General features: G+C 43.3%; 1 protein-coding gene across 1 annotated transcript in view; it reads right to left on the bottom strand.

Annotated features, from left to right (window-relative positions):
* Positions 1 to 10,190, bottom strand: part of kaznb (kazrin, periplakin interacting protein b) — a 98,170-nt gene extending 87,980 nt beyond the window's left edge. Inside the window, exons 1-2 of the mRNA XM_053432896.1 lie at positions 10,104 to 10,190; positions 9,879 to 9,974 (exon numbers count right to left, since the gene is read on the bottom strand). Of these exons, the coding sequence (XP_053288871.1) occupies positions 9,879 to 9,954 (76 nt within the window). The 5' untranslated portion in view covers positions 9,955 to 9,974; positions 10,104 to 10,190. The remainder of the gene's footprint in view (positions 1 to 9,878; positions 9,975 to 10,103) is intronic.
* Positions 10,191 to 15,037: the final 4,847 nt, after the last annotated feature.

The raw sequence follows: 15,037 nt of genomic DNA, 5'->3' as shown, positions 1-15,037 counted from the left end.
CTTGTTTTGTATCAATGTAAATGTTTTTGTAAAACTGATCAAACAAATCACGAAACGTTAAGATTTCCCCACAATTTTGAAAATAATCATCTCTTGCAGGTTTAATTAATTAATTTAATACGGTTTGAACATAGAAGAAAAAAAGTTGTCTAGGAATTTTACACCACTGCAGTGCAAGTCAAAAAGAGAAAAGAGTTCAAAATATGACAGCAGCCTGATGATTGGTTCTCAGATGTCATGGCAAAATATGATTGGTTGAATTGAAAAGTGGGGAAAAGCCAAATCCCTATTGACTGTTTGCATTTTTCAGATTGAACCAGGGAAAAATGTCTGTTTTGGATTAACGATCCAAACATTTGATGAGGCTTAGTTATTTATCTCACATTGACTTTAAACTCCTCAGTACACTAAGTGGCAGACTAAATCCTAATTACACAAACATCAGGTCTTTTCCATGAAATAATTACTTTATTTCTTCTTCTCAATATATTCTGCATGACTCCATGGGTAACATTCCAATTAGCTCGCCTTAAGGCTTCACTGTAGCTCTCATTCTCACTAATGAGGAGGCTGTTTGTTTATGGGATGTTGCCCCAAAGACTATTTAATTCATACACCGGTAAATTAATGACGCTATGTCCCGGGATTATTATTCTGCTTGTTGCCAAGGTGGAAGGCTGTGGAGCTCGACAGGTGCTGGGACGCATTGAGCGCAGACATTCGTGTCACACCGACGGCTCCTGAATGTTTTACCTCAGCTTGTCCTCGTCAGCGTGAGGTGGAAGCGAGGACAAGGAGCTATTCAACAAGTAGAGCGGCAGCAGAACCACCAGAGGCGTCCGACAGAGCATTTGATGTGAGACGTCACTGAGGCGTCGGCTCTGGTGAGTTGGTATCGGTGACCAATCTTTACACACAAGCTGCAGCTAATGTCACATGATATGGGAAATTAGTAGCTCAATACTCACATTAAGGCCTATTACCATGGGATATATAGCAGCCATTGAGCTCATCCCTGGGGTGGTTGGCTGTTTGGTTCACACGTGGCCATAAACACACTCATCTGCAAACACACACTCCTCACAATCTCCTCTTAAACACAATGGGTTTCACAATGAGCCTTTTCTTATTAACACTTCCTCATCATGAGCTCCGGCAGATTCAAAGCTTGTGTGATCTCCTGACGTGAATCAAAGCCGACTCCTCTCTTGTAGCTGCACCTAAGAAACTCTGGATTAAATATACCCGTCATCCTTTGTTGGGTAAACTGGTGGCAAAGCACAGTAGCAGTCGAGCGTCTTCAGCTTCTGAGCATATCTGATTCAAAGTGCGGAGGTTCAAAAGTAGCTCTGCTCATTAGCTTTTCACGCTGTCAAAACATCACTGAGCTTCACGCGCTTCAGCAAAAAGGGTGAGGGCCTTTCTATAATTCAGAGGAACAACCGCGATAAGATCCACAAATATGTAGAATCGAACGCTGAGGTTTTAAGAAGCAAAACAATCGCCCCCTGATTCAGATCTGCACCGAAACGAATGGGGTTCTTTCCTGACCCACGGCGTATCCTTCCACCTAGTTCCCGGGAAATCCGTCTTGAAATCAAAACCTTAAACCAACAACCCAACAGACCGGGGTGAGAATCTAACCAAAAGATTCCTCCTCCAGGTTGTTAACATTTTCTGGTCATATACGCAGGGAGTCAATCCAACTGAAACTCTCACCCTCTCATTGTAACACAGACAGACACGGTCTGCACTGTTGCTTCTATCAAGACCTGACAAGCCCTGCATGTTAAAGAGAAGCACCCCGGAGAATAGGTTATATTTCATCACCACAGGAGCGGCTGCAATAACTAGTGATGCAAATTTATACAGACGGAGACTATGCCAGATTCTCCTCAGGATTGCTCTCTGCATCGCAGTGCTGCCGTGCACCGAGTGATAAGAAGTGGGATGTCTGATGGAGCAGGATAATATTTACAGTCACACTGAGCTGTATAATAAGGCTTAAACATTTTTCAGCCATGTTTGCTGAGGTGAGGTTTTGACGTTTAGACTGTGACATCTTTTTGCTGTGATTTTAAGTTCTCTCTAAGTTTTCAGTTTTGTGCACTGGGCTGTAGGTGTTGACTGTTTTCTTGTCCTTCCTTCTCCTCCTCTCTCAATTTACTGCATCTGCTCTGGGCTGTGTTGTGAGATGAGCCATAGGGTTTTGGAAAGAAGCTCAGCATGTGTCTGCAGAGCAGCGCTGAGCAGTAAGGGGTTTATGGCAGGCAGGGAGGGAAAAGGAGGCCAGCAGCACCGGGCAGGGTGAGGAAGATGTGCAGAGTCAGCAGATAGGCAGGCACAGGGTTTAATGATGCAGAACATCTGTGCGGAGTTGAACGGCACACTGGAAGCTGCTCTCTAAGTTTTTCAATCTATTAAGAACATGTGTCATCAGAGGGTGGTGCAGCGGTTAGTAGCAGGTGCCTCACAGCTAGAAGAGTCTTGGTTTGAATCTGATCTCCCTGTGTGGAGTTTTAAAGTGTTTGAGTTTTCATTGTTAAACAAAATGCTAATGTTGATGTGGTGTTGGTGCCAGATTAAAAATTTGTACTGAGGAATATATGATTTAAATATAAAACTTGATGAAATTACTTTAGTTTGTGTGTCAGTACTATTTAAACATGTGTATCAATACCAACGTAATGCATAATGATAACTGTGATCATTTTGTTCAATAATGCAGTTATTCAAACAATTTCCACAATTTCATATTTAATACCACACTTTCACCTAACTATACAAAACGCACACGCACACACACACACACACACACACACACACACACACACACACACACACACACACACACACACACACACACACACACACACACACACACACACACACGTGTCAAGATGAGCAGGATTAGCCCTCCTGTGGAACCTGCTGTTGTTCACACACTCTCCTGTCAGCTCAGTTCAGATCGAGCAGTGACAAATTTAGCTGCTTTTAAAGTGGTGGAGATGAGTGACTGTTAAATCCGGGAGATGTGTTCGCTGAGCGCACAGTGTTCAGCTTATATGCATCCACTTACACTTTTTGTATTATGCAAAAACCTCACTTTTTCTACGACTCTGGGTGCATGTGTGTGTGTGTGTGTGCATGTGTGAGGGAGAGATAGAGATGGAGAGGGAAGAAGATTAAGAGAAGGTGAGTGAGAGGAGGCACCACAGTTCAAAGTGCAAGAAATTCCTGTAATCCTTTCAAACAATGCAGCAATGTATGAAAGGTCGAAGAGACAGCAAAGCTCTTCAGCTGTAATAAATCCAGCACACACAATAAAACACACAGAGTTTGCTGCTGAGCTGCTGAAGGAACAGAGTCATCTTTTGTGCGGGACGGAGGACGACGCAGCAGCTGATGTTTTGTCCCTGGATCAGAAAAACAGGTCATTAAAAGAGTCTGCTGATCGGTTTGACACTTGGGTCCCCACTGAAATAACAAAAAACCTACTACCATGAAACTGATGTTCATGGTTCCCAGAAAATGAATCCTCATGATTTTGTTGATCACTTGACACTTTCCTCCAAGATCTCGTGTGTAACCAAAACTTACTGGATTGCTGGTATTGAAATGTTGGGACACACATCTGTGTCCCTAGATGACTCATAATCATTTTGGTCTTTCTCCAACTCTTGCTCTTATGCCATCAGTTGCTGCTGTGGACTAACGTAGTCAGCAGTTCTCCGGTCCCCCCTCTCAGCTCCATGTTGCAACGCCCCTGACTTTGCCCAGAAGTTTGGTTTATAACCAGATAACTTGTGACACTTTAGTCTCAGTTGTACTTTGTGTCTAATGCTTGTTAGCAAATGTTTGCATCTCATCACGTTAAACTAACATGGTGAACATGGTAAACATTGTATCTACTAAACACCATCTGCATGAGCATGTTAGCATTCTGACATTTGGCTCCAGGCACCACTGAGCCTCAGAGCTGTTAATATAACTTTAGCCTCTTTCTTAATATTGGATCACTATCAGCCTAAGGTGTTGATCTGCTGCATCTCTTACTTCTTATTATATGCTTTGTGTCAATTTCCTTTTTATTGATGGTATAATCACTAAGCAGCTTCAAGACCTCTTCTGTCAAAACGGTTTCACATCTGTTTTTATTCTGTTTGTTTGAGCAAAGAAACTAAAAAAATCTTGTATTTTTCACTCAAAAGAAACCAACAAAAAAGTAAAAAAGGAGCAAAATAAATATAAAATATCAATCAGAAAAGATGGAGTTGCTTGGGAGTTTTAACCTACTTCAATTTTTCATTCTATAAAAACTCAGTTTTGTTTGGAGCTCCATCAAACAGCACATGTTGAATCATATTATTCTAGCAGCTGTCTCTCTGTGCTGTGAGTGACTGGTCAGGAGTTCATGAAGCTGTTCACCCTCTAAACACCGGATTTCCAGTCAGTTGGGAGACTCCTGTCAGTCAAGGGGAGAAGTTGATCTCCTGTCTGTGCTGAGAGCAAAACGCTGAACTAATACAGTCAGTGAACTCCTATCGGCTTATTGATCAACTCGAGGGAAAGTGTGCTAATGAGGATACGTGTGATCCCCTGCCTTGAAGACCGAAGCAGCATATGCAACTAAATACACAACAAAGACTAAGCCCAGTTTGTAGATATTAATACTTGAGCTAAAACTGGAACCAAACAATAACAGCAACTTATAGAGAAATGAAACTCAGGAGAGTTCATACCTCCACCAGGACCCACATGCTCATAGAAATCAGTTCCCTCAATCTGCCTGACTTTAATGCCTCAGTGTCGGAAACAGGAAGTGGCAGGAGGCATTACATCTTCGGGTTGTCTCTCCTTACGTCCATCCCACAATGTCTCAAGATCAGCAAGAGAACATTTCTTTGAATTTGCAGCAGACGTTCAGATTAACTGATTAGATTTGAATGGTCAACTCAAGGGTCAAAGTGGCCTCTGCCTTGACAGACCAGTTGTCACTTGGACTCAAAGTTGAAGTGATTAGATTTCAGTGATCAAAGGTCAAAAGTCACTGTGACCTCATGAGTCTGAAAAGAAAACTGTGCAGAATGAATCTTCAATGGTTGGCCGATACATTCAACCGCAGTGGGAGTTATATAGTTAGAGTCATTCCCCAGAGAATTGGTAAAACTGTCAAAAAAAAACACAATATTGAGGATTGTCCCCTCACACCAAAAGTCAATTTTTTTTGCATAATCCTGCTGACAAAAAAACACAACCTCCTTGGTGGAAGTCATCGTGTAACTGCTCTGATTGGCCAGAAGCTGGCGCTGTGATTGGGGAGCACTAACTGACTGACAGACACGTGTCCACCACTCTCCGTTCTTAAATCCAATATAGGGATTAGAGGAGGGAGCATGATCTAAATGAGGCCTGTATTGACTGTGACTGAGTGATTCTCAGTGCTGCTGCTGAAGCCCAGGGACCAGGATCAATAAGGTAACTAAGATAAGATACTCGGGTGAGGGACATATTAGATCAATCCAACCGTGGCTGTAGATTCTATTTCCATGTTTAATGTTTCTGATTGAACATTCGCCAAGAGACGAGCAAACTTTTAAGTTTGCTCTTATGAGATTAGTCTCCATACACCTACTGCATTGAAAATGACTCAATTAAAAAAGCACGTAAAAGAGAGACACTCTCTTCTGGAATTACATCACTGTGCAGGCTGATGTCCGACAGCCCGGGAGTCTAATAGGGATGAGAACACTGGCAACAGGCCAGAGGCTTGACCTCCCGGAGCACAGACACGAGAATGACACTACGACACCAGATGGAGAATGAAGGTTTCAGACATTACAGACCTCTGTAGACCTTCATCTGGACTCCGTTTCTGCTGACAACCTTACACACTGCGTCTGTCGTCACATCACTGGTGAGTGAAACGGCTGCAGTGTCAGGGCAACCCCCCCCCCCCCCCCCCTCCTCCTCCTTTTGAAGGAGTAGTAAAGCCTGAGTTTGCAAGAATTTGTGAAAAATGCAGTGACTGTGAAAACAAGTCTTTTTTCCTTCTTTTAGAAGCTGTGCCCTCCTGAACTTTCCGTTGCTGCAAGCAGCTTGAGGTGGAAAAGTAGGACAAATTGTTGGTATAAATAAAAGGTAAGATAGAGGAGAGGATTCAACTAGCGATGAGGAGACAACACAAAGAAAGTCAAGATGTAGTGAATAATGCGTGGGGTTCGGAGAAACAGAGGGTTCACTTGGCATTTGCTTTGGGGCAAAATTATAATCGTAGCTAAACTGCACAAATGAAAAATGCTGTTCGGACAAGAGGACAGTCTTTTTAAAGTTTGCTTATGTTGTGTATGTATGATCAATTCACACTGCACACAGGAAGGAGCAGGTTTAATCTCCAAATGTTGAAACCCATTTCCTAACAGCTCCTGTTCTTCTCCTCATCTCCTTATCTCAGAAACCTGTTTATTCCTGTCATAAAATGATTCACAGTAACTTTGCATGAAACCCAATTTCGGCTCAATACATCAAAACACAGCAGCAGACTAACTGGAACTGCGATTAGCATATCTGTTACATTTGCGCCTTTTGCTCGTGCAAACACACTGACAACTAATCTGTTCATCAAACAGAATTTGCATGAGAGAGATCGTGTATGCACACTGCACACAAAAGACTTTCGGTGAAAAGAGATACGGCATTATTCATTTTTTAATATTAAATATAGCTGTTTAAAAATGTGCCTCTACATTCGTAAACACTGCCCAGCTGTGGGGCCTTAATCAGGAGGTCACAAGATAAATATAAGGGGATCGTGAGATGATTAACAAGAGACCAAAAAAGAAGATTAAAAACATGTTTCTGCAAATAAAATGATGTTTCATTCTTATTTCCTCTAATCTTCACTTCTTGTTCTGTGAAGTTAGGGTAGATGTTCCTCTTTAGGCCATTTGTACCAAGCCTGGGACGGGAACATGACTTTGTTTGTCCTGCTCTAAATTTAGTAAACACACTGTGCAACATGTGATTGTGGGTCACAAGAAAACAATCTGTTGCATTGAGGGTCATTCGCCAAAAACGGTTGAGAACTACAAAATATATTCCATACATCTGTATTATTTTACAGCTGTCCCTCATTTGTCTAAATTCTTACTACCCTGCTCTAATTTTTGGGGTTTCCATTTGGGTTTTGTAAACCTGTCACGCTTTTATTTTGAAGGCTCGACTGACTCAGCCGTCAGCCATGATGCAACGTGATAGGACTCTTCAGCACTGCCGCACCCTCATCTTGTTTTACCTTCTCTTTATACTGTGATACCCTCCAGATGAACTGACCGAGTCACACACACAGTGAAGCATGTCAACGCAATCACAACAGGTCCAGTCAGTGTGAAACGTTCGACTAACATCTCAGCACTCAGATTGTGTTGTTCAGTGCTTGTGTTTTTGTGGACACGTTGTTTGCACATAAAACCAGAGAGAGTCGCCCTCTCTGCTCGCCAAAGCAAAGACATAAAACCAGGAAAAAAAACAAAGCAGATCAGCAAAACGCAGACTCTTGAAGTGTTCTGCCTGCATGTCTGAAACGGAATATAAATCAGAGCCCTGCAACCCCTCAACAGTAACATGCTCTTATCATCAGAGTGTTAAGCCCACGGATACATCCACACAAAGTGCATTATTTATAACAGGGTGCTCTTGTGCATAGAGGGAGTGCATACGGCAAAACAAGTGAAAACACGCTGCAGTGGCCCAAAACATTTCCATTAGGAGAAACGAGCTGCAGATACAGAGAGGATGCCAAGTAAAAAAAACATATTAAAGTGAAAAACAAACGCAACAACGAAGCAAAGGCAAAAACACTGCTGCAGGAAACAAAACCAATAAACACGTTGCAAATGCAAAACCAAAAAGCAATATCCCCCTAGAGGCCTGGAGAATTCAATTACAGCAGGTTTGTCCTTGTTGGCCACCGTAGGCGATTATAGAGAGAATATCAGAGACGACAACCCAGACCCACTGCACCAAGTGACTGAAGCAGGTGGAACACATCCCAACAAATGAAAACCGCCAACCAAGATTAGCAAGAGTGTGTCAAGGGCCGTGGACTTTAAATTAAGGTGTATGACGGGTCTTTACGTTTGCCCACTATCCAGAAATGTAGCCAAAATAACCAGGATACGAAAGCTGCCATCTTGTGCCAATGATGTCATTTGGAGCCGTAAACTGTGGCAGAGAGAGATTGGGGAGTTTGTGGCCGTGGTATCAAGTTCCTGCCAAACACAAGCTCGACCAATCGTGAGTCAGTCATTGTCAACAATGACATTTCGCCCTGTTTTTAAAAACAAATAACTTATTAAAACTCATTTAGTGAAACAAGTTTTAGTTCGATAAGAGCAAACTAAAATGAAGGAAACCATCCGTGAGATCGTCGTATTTGACCTTTTGGTTTGGTCCATGTCCCATCCACTAACATGGAGGAGGCGGGGTTCCTCACCTAAACTACAGCCAGCCAGCAGGGGGCGATCAAGAGGCTTTGGCTTCACTTTTGGAGAGCTGTCATGTCATCCATCTTTATGTACAGTCTATTATCGGGGAACATGAATTTCCCAGCTCAGGAAAATAACTGATGCGTTTCATCATTAGCTACAAAACGAGCTGTCTCAGCACAATTTGTTGCTAATGACTCTTGTGTTGAAACTCCACTCAGACACGTCTCTCTCCAGGTGGTAATGAAGCCAACAGCTGATGTGCCAAAGTCAAAGTGTAAGCTGTGAAGAGATGTTTTATTTGGACGTCTGCCCTGGACTCTCCTCATTATTTATCATAGCAGCATACAAAGAATCACTTTGCATTCATGGCGGAGTGCAGGGATCAAAAGACGTCGACTAAGTTCTCACAGCGCGACTTCAAGAGCAGAGATAAGCAGGCCAGATGAGGGAGGATGCAGCCGACACTGTCATTCTGGAGGGGAGTCAATCTGCGCTCTCACATTCCTGGGAGAAGTGTGTACCCTGACCTGCTGCATCACATATTAAGATATCACTGGAGTAGGCAGCGCTCCAAGGTTGTGTTCGATGGTTCTGAGCCTCGAAAGATTGAGATTAATTCAGTTTTCAATAATTTAGCCATCAGTCCGAGCTCTGAGAGCATCGCTGATAGTGTCTCACCCTGTCAGACTCAACTCATTAATACTGTACTCCTGCATTATGAATATATTTCAGAGAAAATCTGTTAAAACACCTGACAGTAAAAATTCAAAACAAATTAATAAAACATGCAGAAATGTTCTTTATTGATATTTCTCTACAACTGCTCTGTTATCATGATAACAAAACCTCAGTGCAACCTGTTTCTGATTTGTTTTTATATATCAAACTTCCCCTTTTTCTAAAATGCGAGCCTCAAAACAGCTGAGCCACAGCCCCAGCCTCCACCCCCGCTCGGAGCCTGCATGTTTTCCTAAAAATACAAAACTACTCAAGTTGATGCGTCTGACCTGCTCCCCAGAAACTTGCTGCAGCGACAGAAACATCAACTGCAATCACAATCACAATAAAATCTATGGAGGACGAAAAACAAAAATCCTGATACAGTCATTTCTTCTTGCACATCACTGAGATTCTTCACTCACGGAACAGAAATAACAGTTTCCCTCCAAAAATGAGGATTTTTTTCAAGCAGCAGCCGATGATTTTGACTCTGACATTGTTGCACCTAAAGAAAAGGTTTGTTGAACCACTCAGCATTAAAACAACAAAGAGATTGAGGATGGGATGTTGGAGAAACGCTGAGGGTGGAGATGAGTTACACTGACAGTGTAACTGTGGCTGTGTAGAGGTTTGTCAGGGGGTAGGAGGGCTGTGACTGAGGCTACTCACTGGCTTGCATGAGCTGCCCCTGGCGTCCAAACACCTGGGAGAAGGTGGCGTGGCTGCAGGTGATGGTGTCCTCCATGGCTGTCCCACTGGCACACACTGAGGAGAAAGAAAGAAGGGGGGGGATGAGGGAAGGTCAGCACCAAACACTGCGTCACATCAAGATGGTGAAAAAGAAGAAGAGAAGGGAAAAAGGGTAAGGAAAAGAGGGAGTAGAGGAAAGCTTACCCTCCGCTGTGGAGGATGGTGTGTGATCTCTGGTGATGACTGCTCTCCTCTGGACTCGTCCTGCTGCTGCTGCTGCTGTTAGTGATGCTGCTGCTGCTGCTGCTGCTGTTAGTGATGCTGCTGCTGAGGAGCAGAACACAGCCCCGTGCTGCCTTCACCAATACGAGCAGATCTGCCCGCCGCACAGATAATGGGAGGGGGGTGTGCCTTCCTGCCCGCCTGCTTGCTCGCTTGTCAGCGTGCGAGTGTGCACACGAGAGAGAAAGTTCCCTCAGTGTGCGGCTGCGAGAGCGTTTCTGTTGTGCACGTGTGAGGGAGAGTAATAGAAGGGCGGCAGAGCAAGTTGCAGAGCTGGAGGCAGAATTTGCTGTGCCAGCTTTCTGATCTCGGTGCTTCGTCTGTGCTGTGCTGGCTGACAGTCCCCTCATGCGGCTCCGCACACAGGCTGGGTTGAATGGGAGAGCAGAGAATAGGGGGGGGGGGGGGGGGGGGGGGGTTAGTGTGGCGTCTCTGGCAGGTAAAAGTCAATCTCCCCTCCCTCCCTCCATCTCAGTGCGTGTAGACAGCAGCATCTGTCCTGTGGGCACAGAGCAGGACTGTTGTTTTCTGATCTGTGTGAATATGCCCCCCTTTTTCTCTCCTCCCTCCCCCTCCTCCCCTCTCCTCAGCGCTCATTTGCTGTGCCTTAGCAGTAACATCTCTATCTCTCTCTCTCTCTCTCTCTCTCTCCTTTAGTCTCTCCCCAACCCATGCAAATCCGCCTCGATCCATCTTAAGCCCGGACCACTGCTGGGGGAAACAGATTCGAGCTAACTCAAGTGCTTCATCTTTGGCCCAGCGCGAGAGTGGAGGGTTTGTTTATAAGGGTGAAAGTAGGGCTGGTGTAGAGCTGCTGCTGCTTTCCAGAGGCATCATCTTGAGAAGGAGATTGAAGAAAACAGCTGTAAACTTTCACTGCCTCTGCGTGTTCAAGCACTGATGGAGGAGTGAAGAAATTAGATTTACACCTTCCTCACACTGCAGCAAAAATGTATACAACGCCATTGTATTGAAAAAAAATGTACAGTGGCACGATGAAAGATCTTATAAGAGCCTCTCCGGGCTCCAACTGTGTCTCGAGATGCATTGTGCCCACTCTGCAGCAGTTTGCAAGGAGACCTCCACCATATATAAGACACACTGTAACCCCTGTGCAGGCTCTGCTTTAACCAGCTCGTTTCCTCCACAGCAAAGAGGGAAGCAGTATTTGCCAGGAAGCCCATTGTCACGGAGCCACCCCTCACACGGCCGCTATGCAAGGCGAGCACGCCAGAGACCCCGACCACAGCGCTCACATCCTCTCATCACATCCTCCTGTTTTGAAAGGAAGCAGCAGGATGCTCCATGGGCCACAGTGGGAGCGGGGAGGGAAGGCAGGTGGCTGGACGGGTTCAACAGAGACCGGCGAGAAAATGAAAACCGTGCCCCGACTCTTTAAAGCATCAAAGTCAGAGGCTGCACACAAGCGTTTGTTTACAAAGGAGCAGTCGGAGGCAGCGACGAGCGCCTCGAAGAAACTGTGAAGTGCTTCGGTCAGGCTGAAAACCAGGATTTCACAAACTATGAGGAGACTCGAGATGCCACTTCACTTTCATGTCTGACAGAGTAATGCCCGGCAGAATAACTCTCCTCTCCATCTTCTTCCACTTTAATGTCATTCTCTTTGAACAGGGAAGTCGGGGCAGAGTGAGCCTTTTTCAGGAGGCTGCTTATTGTCATGTATGAGAAGCTGTCATCACCCCCCCCCCCCCCCCCCCCTGCCCCCCTGCTGTGTCTCCTGTCACTGGCGGCCATCTTTCTCTAGAGGAGAGGGTACATAACGACATAGACACCAACACACAACCAGATCCAGATGCCTTATTTTTTAACTTCATCTTTTGTTGTAAGAAAAGGAAAACACTTATTTCACTCCAATTTTTTTTTATTTATAAAGCTTAAATGTTTTATTGTTACGTTTTATCATGTCCTGTCTGTAAGATGTCTGTCAAACGGATGCTTCTTTCTCAGACTGCCGACCAAATCTACCTACTGATGCGGATAAAGTGACCTGAACTTCTGTTTACATTTTAAAGCTGGATCGACACAGTTTGCTCTGAAAACAATAAGGTTTGATTAATATATAAATCAACAAAGCCAAAAAGAAAACCAGTCTCTTGTTTATTTGAATTTTGGACCATCGCTCTGCTTTCTGGTTTTGTTAGCGCATTAAAGTTCAGCCTGTGTTTTTGTTTTACAGATGGATTATTTGTATTAAACCCTGTGTTTTTTGGTTATTGAGCACGTATTCCCTGTGGCAGCCTCGGTGCTCTCTCACGTCTTAAATCTGTCTCTCTGGTGGGTCGTAGTATATTTTGTCAAGTCAGGCACAGAGCTGCACGGAATTGCATTTTTATGAATAGGGCTGAAGCAGCGTACACAGCAATCAAGGGAGAGTGCAGCGATATGTCACCCGGACAGCACGAGCACAGTGCACACACACACACACACACACACACACACACACACACACACACACACACACACACACACACACACACACACACACACACACACACACACACACACACACACACACACACACACACACACACACACACACACACACACAAAAAGCCGAACGACCCATAAAATGCACGCAGCCATAAACTGTACCATCGTGGCACTGGGACAAATAAACACACACCCCCCCATCCCAGTGTAGAATACCGCAGCCCGTGGATCTAACACAACACACAAATTGAATTAAATCCATGACCTCATCCATCAACATGATGACCACATGGGAGGATCCAGTCAATGAGACATCAGTTATTTCAGTTTACCTCTGACGCTTGAAGCATGTTCTACACCAGCGGGGTTGATCGATTATTAATTCACGGACGTGTGACGGCTCAGGTCCTGGCACACGAGCCAGAGGAGATACTCATGGTGACACATGACGATCAATGGTAGAGATGTTCACTCGTCTGTCCAGGTTAATATTATCCCACTTTTTTCTCTGTTGTGTGACGTTCCTGAAATAAAAAGTTATATTATAAACCTAATTGTGTTTGGCGGGGAAAAGGGTTTATATAAAAAAAAAAAGCTTCTTTGAATATTTCTCCATCTCAAACATGACTTTTTTCATTTGATCTATACTGCAAACATGAATTATAATAGAACATGATGGAAAGAGAGGGAGGTTTACCGCAGATGAGAGTTCGTGGAAAGTGTGAAATTAATTATTGAAACATTTGCTTCTAATGCTTCCACTTTGGAAATTCAAATTAGGCTTCTGTATAGATTTTTTGTGAATACTGATGTCGTTAGGTAATTTCATATACAGGAAGTTTACTGATGTGTGTTTTTACTCGTTTGGGTTATTTTTTGTCTGTTTTTTTTTTTTTTTTATTAATTTTGTTTTGTGGTTGACAATTTTAGATAAATGCAATAGAAACTGAAGTGTAGCACTGTGAATAATGTGTGCACAAAACTGAGCAAGTTAGTTTTCTCAATACCTTTGTGATATCAATCCCGGTGATTTATGACTGTAATATATAAGTGAGACTTTATGCACAGTAGTGGCCATAAAAAGACAAAGTATAAAGCAGTAAGCCACATTGGCTGTAAATAAACCCAATGAATATAAAGATGGGAGACAGCCAGGTTTATATGGCTGCAGCTACAGAGACCTTTACATTTTACGTGATTAAGTTGTTTCAAATCGAATTAATTAAGCAAAGAACTCATTACTAACGGTCCTTTCTAACATAAAGCAATTTAAACATCAAGAATCTTTGAAAAATCAACATTTCTTGCACAGTTCGCTCCCTTCATGTGGCGCTACACAGAAGAGGAAAGAAGTTAAGGTGCTGCATGACTCACAAATCAACCTCTGTCAAGTGCTCTGCTCCCAGAATAGATACAGATCTTGCTGCAACTTGTGAGCTTCGTGACCTGCGGAGTAAAAGCATCAACTCATAACTTGATTTATGTCAAGTACTGTAGCTTCTATTAAACTCAATGCAACAGGGAAACTACATTCTCCTTTTCATCATCTGCCAGGTCCCTGACCCGGTGTTAAGCACAGAAAGCAATCAGCGAATGTAATGTGGAAAACTTTATTACGATTGTAATGGCAGGGTGATCCATTACGTTACAACCGAAAAGGTCTCAGGGAGTAGAAACTAAACGGTCTGCGAGAAGTCAGACCCACTTGTGAGTGGTTTTTTTTACATAACAGATAATTATAATGATGCAGAAATACAAACCACTTTAAATAATGAACTAGAAAAATCCATAAGGAGAAAAAACGTATATTTGAAAAACATGTCCTTGACGGAATTTTCAAAACGTACTATGATGTGAGGCTTTGCTCAAAGCTTTAGAGCCAACAGCCAAAAGGAAGGGGTTACAAGTGCACATTACTGAATCAGGAACTGAGCTCAGATGTTGGACATATAATTGGCCCCTCTGTGTGAAATGTGGCCTTGATTGAAAAGAAAATCCAGGATCCGCCAACTAGATAAATCTACTCGGAGAAGATGTGTGCAGACGTTAGGAAAGATCAATATTAAAAAGGTGCATTTCAAAATATTTTCAAAAGATATTAGATACACTGGCAAAATATACAAAACATTTTTTTTAAATGTTTAGTTATATATTTTCCCATAGAACCATCTTATTTTATATTATTGAGAGAAGTTCCTCTGTTTGCCAAGAATATGATCACAATCTCCTGGCTTAGGCCTCAGTTACAAAGTGGAGGGATGTTCATTAAACGGACATATTAACTGCAAGGTTTCTCTTTGGGCCCACAGACAAAACTCATTATTCATCTCTTGCTATTGGAACTATGTTTGGCCATTTAGCAGAAGCTGAAACCCACAGACTCTCGAAACAGGAAATAAAAAGAA

The sequence above is a fragment of the Pleuronectes platessa genome, chromosome 2, assembly GCF_947347685.1.
Source record: "Pleuronectes platessa chromosome 2, fPlePla1.1, whole genome shotgun sequence".
In the NCBI taxonomy this organism is placed as follows: domain Eukaryota; kingdom Metazoa; phylum Chordata; class Actinopteri; order Pleuronectiformes; family Pleuronectidae; genus Pleuronectes; species Pleuronectes platessa.
This window is presented reverse-complemented; position numbering and strand designations above follow the sequence as displayed.